The sequence below is a fragment of the Ambystoma mexicanum genome, chromosome 9 (genome assembly GCF_040938575.1).
Source record: "Ambystoma mexicanum isolate Mex_15411 chromosome 9, UKY_AmexF1_1, whole genome shotgun sequence".
In the NCBI taxonomy this organism is placed as follows: domain Eukaryota; kingdom Metazoa; phylum Chordata; class Amphibia; order Caudata; family Ambystomatidae; genus Ambystoma; species Ambystoma mexicanum.
The window spans coordinates 1,462,827,561-1,462,838,959 of record NC_090931.1 but is presented as its reverse complement, the minus strand read 5'-3'; the positions used below and the strand labels follow the sequence as shown (position 1 = coordinate 1,462,838,959).

General features: G+C 51.6%; 1 protein-coding gene across 3 annotated transcripts in view; it reads right to left on the bottom strand.

The window, feature by feature from the left end:
• Positions 1-2,198: 2,198 nt before the first annotated feature.
• Positions 2,199-11,399, bottom strand: part of DNPEP (aspartyl aminopeptidase) — a 297,181-nt gene continuing 287,980 nt past the window's right edge. For all 3 annotated transcript variants that reach the window (XM_069616885.1, XM_069616887.1, XM_069616886.1), the window contains exon 15: positions 2,199-2,451. In XM_069616885.1, the coding sequence (XP_069472986.1) occupies positions 2,401-2,451 (51 nt within the window). In that variant the 3' untranslated portion in view covers positions 2,199-2,400. The remainder of the gene's footprint in view (positions 2,452-11,399) is intronic.

The following is an 11,399-nucleotide window of genomic DNA, read 5'->3' as shown; positions in this document are numbered from 1 at the left end:
AGAGCTAGCAGAATACCAAGTTCGAGGGCCTCCTCGAAACGACAGCAGAGAGAGCAAAGGTCCTGCATAAACTGGTCAGCCCACTGGTTGGCCCAGGGACACTTTCGAGAAGGCTTACTTGCAGGTTTTGTTGAAGGTGCCGAGAATAGTTGGTCCGACTATTCCAATGGGTCAAAGAGTCTTTGCAGACCTTCTAGGGTGACCAGATGCAGAGGGGTCCCACGGGACGACAGCGGGGTCAGGGTGCCAAACCTTCCAGCGGTTCCTTGACTCGGCTTCTTAGTTTCAGGATACTTGGATCCTATCCTTTGTTCAGTGACAACTGTAGAGATCAACATGATAGGGGTGTTTTCAGGCTGTTCTTATCCAAAGTTCCCTTTGCGCCAAAACAGAGAGCACCCAATGGGAGATCTGCTCACAAACACACACTCCATATGTGGACCAATCAAGGACCAGGGTGGTCCCAGGCATTCACAGCACTTCAGACTCTGTGGCACCCAGCATGTGTATTGGGGACAGACACCCCAGCCCACATCCTGGATGCAAACACACAAGGCATGCAGAAGCCTGTGAAAGCTTGGCGTTTCGCGGGAAACTGCATGACCAAATAAGGACTGACCCGGGTCGGCTCGACCTGGGGAAGGCAAAGGGGCAAGATGGCCAAAGGACAGGACAAAGAACCTCGTGGCATGGCCATTTTGGAGCCAGGCCATCTATTTGTGCCAAATGCGGTTAATGTGGTTTAAATGGCAGGAAAGGGTTAAAATGGTATGAAAAGATAAGCTGCCACCAGCCCTGTCCATAACAAATCTGCACATCTCCAAAAAAGTCTTACGAGAGTATCTAGGGTCTTTGGAAATGACTGAGACCCAAGTGCACTGTACTGTGAGGTACATTGTGCACTTCTTACATGTTGGAGCAAAGTTGCAACATTGGAAAAGGACTAAGGGAAACAAAGTCTCCCAGTACGGACTGTCTTAAGGGCATGTCAGTTTCCCCTTTAAAAATAAGCGAACGCCCAGGAGTGCAGCTAAAGGCTGTGCTCCCCTGGCAAAGTCAGACTAAGGTGTTTAAACAGCAGCAAAATGTTTGGGGGTGTACAACTGGAGGGAAAATGACATCTAAAATGAAATCTTTCCTAACAGTGAGGCACATGCTAAAGTTCACAATTCCATCTAAGTGCTGCACGTGCTAACGTTCATAAACCTAGATCTAAAATCTAGATGTGACGCAGGCTAAAGTTCAGAATTCCATCAAAGTGAGGCACATGCTAAAGTTCACAGAAGGGGAAAGACCATATCCAAATCAGGCTTGGTGCCACCCTTAACGGGGGTCCTGTGCCTGCTGGGCCTAGAGACAGAGACCCAAGCTACTTCTGACTAATGACGCCCTGAGGTTGAAACATGTCTGGGGATGCGTGTGGTCTCGTGCAGAAGGGATGTGACCCAGCAGTTCGGGCTGGACCACCCCCTTTGGGGGTGGGACCAAGGCTGATTTGCATATTGTCTTTCCCCTTTAAGTAATGGCTTGGCAGGTGAAGAACAATGGTCTGCAGGGCTGCCTAGATCAATTGCCAGAGGTTTAAGATTAATTCCAAACCTTCCAGCCATCACCTCTGTTTTTGATCAATTTATTAGCCCAGGAGCACCTTTGTGATTCCAATATTTGACACAGATCCCATCATAACCTTCTGCTCATGCTTTCGGTACGGTCACAATTCTCTTTTCACACCACCCTGTGTGTCCAATGAACTGTTTACAAAGTTGCTCTTTTTTGAGGTATCAGCACAGGTCCATCCATCATCCATTTCCTGCCTCATTGAAGTACTAAATTGCTCTCAGAAACCCCTTTCGCCGATCTCAGATTCAGAGCCTCCACACTTCTGAACTCGAACCCGTTTCCCCCACCCTCACCAGACGATATTTCCTTCACATCCACAATTTTCCAGGATTTTGAGCCAAACCAATATCTCTTCATCTTCAATCCCTAGCAGACACAGCTTTTTCCCACAGCCTCCCAGCGTACCCTTGCCCCTACTAGACCAGTCCTGCCCCAAAGTGTCCAAGGAGCCGAACCAAACAATTCTCTGGCATCCTCTTACAGGTCTGTCCTCCACAACCAGAAGCTAAATAAAAACCAACGTGCCTCATGCAACACCTTCCAGTAAGGACCCCCATCAAAGAAAAAGAAAACACGTGTAGGACTTACAAATTCTTTTTATTTAAGAAAGTGCTCAGGCGAAACAACGACCCTTAAATTACGGAAGGGCCATGTAAAAATTGCTCTACTGTTTGGGGGTAAAGGATGACTTGATAAGATAGCCGCAACACCTGCACCTGATTCCATGATTCTTGCAGCCCCTGGTTCTTACTGGTGTCTGGGTGGGGAGAACCGAGATGCTCAGTCTACAACCAGACTGCTGTTCACTCCTGGAAAGTATTCAAAAAAGCCCTGAGGATAGAAGAAGAAAGACCAAGGGTTAAAGACATTCAAAGAATCCCTGAGGCTATAGGAAGGAAGACAAAGGGTTAAAAACATTCAAAGCAGCCCAGAGGGCATATGAAGAAAGACCAAGGGTTAAAAGGCATTCAAAGAATCTCAGAGGACATGGGAAGAAAAGACAAAGGGATAAAGACATTTTAAAAAAGGCCCAGAGGACATAAGAAAGACAAAGGGTTAAACATATCCAAAGAAGATCAGAGGATTTAGGAAGAAACACAAAGGGTTAAACATATCCAAAGAAGCATTAGGGATGAAGGGAAAAGAGACAAAGAGCTAAACATATAGACAGGGCAGTTCACACACCCTTGTCCAATGGGAGAACATCTAGGAAATGTCCTTTGTCAGGGCACACCTTAAGCCTAATCACCCCAGCGTTGATGAAGGTAATTATTCCTTTTGTAATGTGCCCCAGGTTACCACCCACAATGGGCTTGATCAAAGCCTTGACGGGGCGGGAGGAGGGGCCCAGATGAACAAGTTACTTTCTTACCTGGTAACGTTCTTTCGATGGGATGGTCCGACGACGTATTCCATATCTATGACAGTAATCACCACAGCTGTGCTGCTTCGGAAACTTTTTCGGCGTCTGCGTCCATGACGTCGATGCGCCGCCGTCGAGGACCTCCTCCGACGTCCGACGTCATCCGATGTGATAAGTAGGACGCACGACGCCAGTAGCCTCAGTTGTAGTTTTTTTCCCCCAGAACGTGTGACAACAGTCAACTGCCAGTCCGACACAAAGCCTTGCGGAACGTAAGCTGCAAACGCAACAGAAATTCTGCAGCGGGGAAGGCAGGGCGGGAGCGATATGGAATACGTCGTCGGACCATCCCATCGAAAGAACGTTACCAGGTAAGAAAGTAACTTGTTCTTCGAGGGGATTGGGTCCTCCGACGTATTCCATATCTATGACAGACTCCCAAAGCAGTACCAAATCAAGGAGGAGGGAAAGAATTTAGAAACAAAATTTAGAATAGCCAATCAAATAGCAGAGCAAAGGACCGCCTTGCCAAAGGCCAGATCCTGCCCTCTGATGGAATCGAGGGAATAATGCCGCACAAATGTATGCACTGAAGCCCAGGTGGCAGCATCACAGATGTTGCGAATAGGAACACCCCTCTGCAGGGCAGTAGATGCAGCCAAGCCCCTGGTAGAATGGGCCCGCAAGCCAGCCGGAGGGTCCTTGCCCGCCAAGCGGTAACACTCCGAGATGGCCAAAATAATCCAGTGGGACAAAGTCTGTTTCGTCACAGCTTGCCCCAAGCGCTTACCAGCGTAACCAATAAAGAGTTGATCGTCCACTCTGACCCGGGACATGCGAGAAACATAAAAGCTCAAAGCTCTCCTAGGATCAAGCCTATGGAGCCTCTCCTCTTCCTTACCAGGATGCGGAGGAGGATAGAATGCCGGAAGAACAATCTTCTGGGCCAAATGAAATTCCGTCACTACCTTCGGAAGAAAAGAAGGACGAACTCGAAGGACAACCCTGTCCTTGTGAAATACAGTGAAGGGTGGCTTAACAGAAAGTGCCTGTAACTCACTCACTCTGCGAGCGGAAGTAACCGCAACTAAAAACACAGTTTTCAAAGTCAACAGCCTCAAAGGGCAAGAATGTAACGGCTCAAACGGAGCACCCATAAGAAACCTAAGAACAAGGTTCAAATCCCAACCGGGCACCAGGAAAGGCGACGGAGGGAACACATTAGTGAGCCCTTTCAGAAACTGTGAAATTAAAGGGATTTTAAAGTAAGAACATTCTTCCGATGAGCGCTTAAAGATGGACAGCGCCGCCAGGTAACCCTTAACGGTACCCACTTGCAAGCCCCTGTGGGCCAAAGAAAGCAAAAAGGACAGAACCATGGGGATGTCACATGCAAAAGGATCCACATTCTGAACTCTGCACCAGTCGCAGAACTTACGCCAACGGCAACGGTACAGAGACTTAGTTGCGGGCCTTCGGGCCGAAAGCAACACCTCCATCACGTCTTCAGGGAGGTCCCAATCCTTAAACCTCAACCTTTCAGAAGCCAAGCGTGAAGGTTGAGGGATCCGACCTCTGGATGGAGAACCTGACCCCCCTCCCGTGAGAGCAGATCGTCTCGGTAGGGAAGACGACGTGGAGGGCAGATGGACAAGTCGAGAAGGTCCGGGTACCACGTCCTCCGAGCCCACGCCGGAGCAATGAGGATCATCCGGGAACCGAACTTCCGTAACCTCCGCAGCACTTGCGGGATGACGGGGACCGGAGGAAACGCGTACAGCAGCGGGAACGACCACTCCACCACGAACGCGTCTCCTAAGGCTCCTTTTGGAGGAAATTCCCGCGAGCAAAACCTTTCGCACTTCCGGTTGACACTGGAGGCAAAGAGATCCACTTGAGGGGTCCCCCAAAGGGCGAAGATCTCCAGGAGAATCTCCTGAGCCAACTCCCACTCGTGAGAGATCGTGCTCTGCCTGCTCAGAGCGTCCGCCGTCACGTTCTCGACTCCGGCCAGATGAACTGCCGAGATCGAAACTTCCTGCTGGATGGCCCAGAACTCGAGCTGCATCGCCTCCCTGCACAGAGGAAGTGACCCTGCCCCCCCCTTTTTGTTGAGGTAGTGCATGGCCACCGTGTTGACCGTCAGGATCAGGACACTCTTCCCTCGCACAGTCGGCAGAAAAGCCTTCAGGGCTAGCCTGACGGCCCTCAGCTCCAACAGATTGATATGGAGTCTGGACTCCGACGGAGACCAACGACCGCTGACTGTCAGCCCGTTGGCATGAGCTCCCCATCCCGTGAGGGATGCATCCGACACGATCGTCACCTCCGGCCAGGGAAGCCAAAACGGAGCCCCCTTCATCAAGTTGCCTTCGACGGCCCACCACAGAAGGTCCCGGGCGACCGAGGGCGGCACCTGAATCGGGTCCGACATCCTGCCGGAGGACTGCGACCATTGCATCTTGAGTGCCCACTGCAAAGATCTCATTCGCAGGCGAGCCTCTGGCACCAGAAGAATGCAGGACGCCATGAGGCCGAGCAACCTCAAGAACTCGAACGCTGGGAGCGTCTGGGCATGCTGAAACTTGCGCACCATCTGCTGAATGTGAAGAGCCCTCACCTGGGGAGGAAAACACTGCCCCAGGGAAGTGTCGAGCACTGCTCCGATGTACTGGAGCCTCTGCGTTGGCGTCAAATGGGACTTCTTTAAATTGAGGGAGAAGCCCAGCCTGTGAAGGGAGTGGCAGGCGACGGACAGATGATCCAGGACCTGCTCGGGAGAGCTCCCCCTGATCAACCAATCGTCCAGGTAGGGGTAGACGTGAATCCCCCCTTGCCTGAGATGCGCTGCCACCACCACCATGAGCTTGGTGAAAACCCTCGGGGCGGAGGTCAAACCGAACGGCAGGACCCGAAACTGAAAGTGCGAGTCGCCAACCGCGAACCTCAGGTACTTCTTGTGCTTGGGATGGATCGGCACATGGAAGTAAGCATCCTTGAGGTCGAGTGACACCAACCAGTCCTGAAGCTGAAGGGCCTGGAGGACTTGAGAGAGAGTAACCATCTTGAACTTGTCCTTCCTGAGGAGTTTGTTCAAACCGCGCAAGTCCATGATGGGTCTCAATCCCCCGTCTTTCTTGGAAATCAAAAAATAAGGGGAATACCATCCCTTGTTCCTCTCCGCTACAGGCACCAGTTCTATGGCGCCTTTCTCCAGCAGGGCTTGAATTTCCTGCGCAAGGAGCGGATCCGGACACTTCAAAGAGAGGTTCCCCGGTGGATTGTCGCGAGGCCTGTGCCGAAAGGGAAGACAGTAGCCGTGGGTTATGATCTCCAGAACCCACACATCCGAAGTAATGGCACGCCACTCTACAAGATGCTGCGCCAGCCTTCCCCCAACCGGCGAACCATGGGACAAGGCCTCATGACTGAGTAGGAGCGGCTGCGGCGTTACCTGAGGGCAAAGAGGCAACTGCCCGAGCGGCCTTGGCACCACGGGTACCCTGTCGTCCACCTCTGGTACCCCTGCGTTGGCCCCTTTGACTGCCAGCTCCTCTCGCTCTACCAAAGGACGAGTAATAGCGAAAGGAGCCACCCCTCCACTGCTGTCCCCTAGGACGAAAAGGCGGAGGTTGGCGAACTGCAGCGCCCAACGACTTCGCTGCAGCTTTTGAGGTCTGCAACCTCTCAAGGCTCTCGTCAGCCTTGCTGCCAAAAAGATGTTCACCATCAAAGGGCATGTTGAGGAGCCGGGACTGCACATCAGGAGCAAACCCCGACTTCCGCAACCACGCAAACCTGCGTATCACGGTGCTCGCCGCCATGGACCTACTGACGCATTCAGCTAAGTCCAAACCCGACTGAACGGACTCACACATGGCATCCTTACCATCCTGGACCAAAGCAAGGAAACCAACCCGTTCGTCCCCTTCGGGAATATGTTCAGCCGCTAACGCAACACAGTTCCACAGAGTGTGCGTGAAACGTGACAAGGCACAAATGGAGTTGGCCGCCTGAAGCGCCATACCACCAGAAGAAAACACCTTCTTCGCCCAGCCATCAAAACGTTTGTCGTCCCTATCAGGAGGGATGGTAGGGTACGACGCCTGCTTTGCCGGGGCCGTGGCCGCCTGCACCACCAAACTTTCCGGAGTGGGGTGCCTGGTCAAGTAGCAGGGGTCGCCACTGGCTGGACGGTATTTCCGCGACAAGGATCTGCCCACTGCCGGGAGACTCTCCGGAGCAGTCCAAGCCGCCGCCACCCTACGCTGTAAAGCCATATGGAATGGCAGAACCGGGTCAGATGGGGGACCAACATCAAGGATGTCCGTCAGATCATCCTGCACAAACTCCCCTGGGGGAGCAGACCATCCCAGATACTCAGACACCCTAGCCATAAGGCGCCGGTATGAGGAATCGGCATGGGAGCCAGGCTCAGGCCGACCAAATTCCACCTCCGGAGAGGTGTCCAGACCACTAGCATCATGCAGCGACTGCCTCAAATCGTCAAATTGACTATGGCCCGAGACAATGTCATCCGGCACCTGATCAGGAACCAGGCCAACCGAATCCTCATCCGCCTCCGAAATATAATCCAAGAGGTGGAAAGGCACCTGAGAGTGCCTGCTCTTAGCCAGAGCCTTCCTAGGGGGTACACCCGAGACACGGGGCACCTCCGACACGAAAGGCGTCGATGGCGTCGAGCGAATCGGCGCCGCCGTCGAGAAAACCGGCAACGGCGCCGAGAGGATCGGCGTCGACGTCGAGGAAATCGGCGTCGACGTCAGATGCAGCGCCTCCAATATCGGCGGCGTCGACACAGCCCTCGAAGCCGGAGCCCCGAGCGTGTCCCTCGACGACCTGAACGTCGACGGCTTCGACGACTTCCTCGGAGCCGGAGCCTCGAGAAAGCCTGTCGACGCCCTCGACGCCTCAGACGTCGATGTCTTCCTCGAAGACATCACAGGTGCACACGGTCTCGATCGCGTCGAGGACCGGGACCGGGACCTGGAACGGGTACGGCGAGAACGAGCCTCCTTGTCCGAACGGGACCTCTCCCGTGACTCGTGCCGACCACTCTTGCGAGCGGCGTCTCTCGACCTCACACGGCCGACCCCACTCGGGGGCGCGGACGGTTGAGTACCCTGCGACTCAAGAATCGCCAACATTTTCTTCCCGAAGGAAGCCCATTCCTCCGGCGTCGCACGGCTGGTGGGATAACCGACGTGCCGGGCAGAGTCCTCGGAAGAGGACCTGGAAGGCGACCGGTGACGGCGCTTCCGAGAACGCCTCGAAGAGGCAGAGGAGTGGCGAGACCGACTCCTAGAAGAAGACCGACGAGACCTCCGACGATGACGCGGAGAGTCACCCCTCGAATCATCCGTCGAAAGCCCCGCCGACTTCGACTTCCGGGGCTTGGACACCCGACCTACCGACAATTTCTTCTTACGTTCGCGTAAGGCCTTGGAAGTGAGCGACAGGCAGTCGACACAGTCATCCGTGTCGTGGGCCTCCCCGAGGCACCAGAGGCAGGCGTCGTGCGAGTCAGTCACCGACATCTTGGACCCACACACCCCGCACTTCTTGAAGCCCGGACGCGGGGTTGAAGACGAAGTGGAAGACATCGCTGCGAAGGAATATTCACAAACGAACAGGCTCGAAGAACCAGAAAGAACAGAACTCCAAAGAGTCGAGGCTAGAACCGAGAAACACGAAGCAACACGTTCGCGGAAAAAACGGAACTGAGGCTACTGGCGTCGTGCGTCCTACTTATCACATCGGATGACGTCGGACGTCGGAGGAGGTCCTCGACGGCGGCGCATCGACGTCATCGACGCAGGACGCAGACGCCGAAAAAGTTTCCGAAGCAGCACAGCTGTGGTGATTACTGTCATAGATATGGAATACGTCGGAGGACCCAATCCCCTCGAAATTCCATCTTTAAAGTATAAAGTAAAGCACACAATCATACCTGAAGTTTCACACAACCCACAGCTGGCCTCTTAATGCCCCTCCCTAAAACCTGAGTGTCCCTTTCGAGACTCTGAAGGAGATTGTGGATTTGGTTTTTGAAAGAGTACATTTTCATATATATGGACAGTATCAAAGGTTCCTCAGACCAGATCATAGCCTACGGGCAGTATCTCAAAAGCTACTGGGGTCAGCCTACGGATAGTGTCTGAAAGGTAACTCTGGTCAGCTCAGAGTCTATGAATAGTATCTGAAAGGTTACTCTGGTCAGCTCAGAGTCTACGGATAGTATCTGAAAGGTTACTCTGGTCAGCTCAGAGTCTATGAATAGTATCTGAAAGGTTACTCTGGTCAGCTCAGAGTCTACGGATAGTATCTGAAAGGTTACTCTGGTCAGCTCAGAGTCTATGAATAGTATCTGAAAGGTTACTCTGGTCAGCTCAGAGTCTACGAATAGTATCTGAAGGGTTACTCTGGTCAGCTCAGAGTCTATGAATAGTATCTGAAAGGTTACTCTGGTCAGCTCAGAGTCTACGGATAGTATCTGAAAGGTTACTCTGGTCAGCTCAGAGTCTATGAATAGTATCTGAAGGGTTACTCTGGTCAGCTCAGAGTCTATGAATAGTATCTGAAAGGTTACTCTGGTCAGCTCAGAGTCTATGAATAGTATCTGAAAGGTTACTCTGGTCAGCTCAGAGTCTACGGATAGTATCTGAAAGGTTACTCTGGTCAGCTCAGAGTAGCTCAGAGTCTACGGATAGTATCTGAAAGGTTACTCTGGTCAGCTCAGAGTCTACGAATAGTATCTGAAGGGTTACTCTGGTCAGCTCAGAGTCTATGAATAGTATCTGAAAGGTTACTCTGGTCAGCTCAGAGTCTATGAATAGTATCTGAAAGGTTGCTCTGGTCAGCTCAGAGTCTACGGATAGTATCTGAAAGGTTACTCTGGTCAGCTCAGAGTCTATGAATAGTATCTGAAAGGTTGCTCAGTCTGTGGAGGCAGATCAGCTTAGACACAGTGTTTTAATGCATGTGTCCACGGACTAATGCACTTTACTGGCAATCTTTATTCCAAAGAATAAGATCTTGCACAGGCGCCGCGTCGCAAAGGTAACTTTTAGCCTTAGTTAAAAAAAATCACTCAAAATGCAGAATCACAATAACAACAAAAAAAATATCAACTTGCTCCTAACAGCTCAAACTATATTTTTATAGGAAATTTGACAACACAAACCATGATCACCTTACATGGCAAGGGCTGAGCTAAATCCCCAAAATAGTGTTTGCCTGACATACAGGGGATGAAGGACTTCCAAAATGCCACCGAAGGTGTGGGTGTCAAAAAGCTAAAACCTTTGCACTGGTCAAACCAAGCTGACCACAATGAGACATGGTTTCAGATTTCACGATTTTCCTAGAAAAAGATATGATTATAAGCTATTTTAGTATTCTTTGAAATAAGACCATGAAAAGGTGCCCACATGGCCAAACCCTATGCAGATTCCACACTTTTGGAAGTAGCGTCAAAAATACACCTCACAGTAAATTCATATTTTCGCCCCAATCACACCCAAACCCCACCATGTGGCCATATAGGTATGGCACTCTGTGGAATGGTCCACAATCACCTTTCCTCTTCCCCTTTTGTCCACCGGATTCACCTTGCGCAGCGCCCACTCTGGGCTCCGCCATATCTGACAGTAGGCTGTGCAATCCTGGATTTCCAAATCTGGGGATTGTCCGGTTACGGCAACACTTGACAGACTGGCATCCATGCTTTAAAGATACGCCAGAGCACAACTCAAACCCACCAGGCAACCACTTACTGATACATGTTCACACTGAGAAACAGCATTCCTGGATTAGAAGTTTGTTCTTAGGAGCATTATCAGTTCACCCTTTTCCTGATCAGCTGAATTATCGGATCCCTCATCACTGACGCTACAGGCATGCAAATTTGACAGTCTGCGTCCATACCTTTAATTCCCTCGCTTACATGAACAGATCTAATGCTGGGTTACTCTGCTCCCCCGTCTATGATGCCCTATTCCAGTCCGCAGCAGACTATGGTTGGGTGGGGCAGCAATACAAAACCTTTCGGGCAAGCCGTGGTGCTGTTAGACAACTATGGCGGGGCTGTTAAAGTAGCAAAAAAACTATTAACAGATTAAGACAAGCAATCTCTATTGCAGTAGGACGGTGGGTGGGATTAGTCTTTGCCCTTTGTCTATGTAAGAGGGGGCTGCGTTTTTTGGGGTAGACACTGGGAAGAAACTAAGAATTCCAGAGCTTGCCTAGATCGACATGCCTGACAAACGTGGTTTAATGCCTCGGCTGGCATCGCCCGGATATGTAAACGATCCCGCAGGCGCTGGTAGCGCAGCAGCCAAGCAATTTACAAGGAGGTTAGGACTGTTCTCAGCCTGCCAACCAACATACAAAGGAA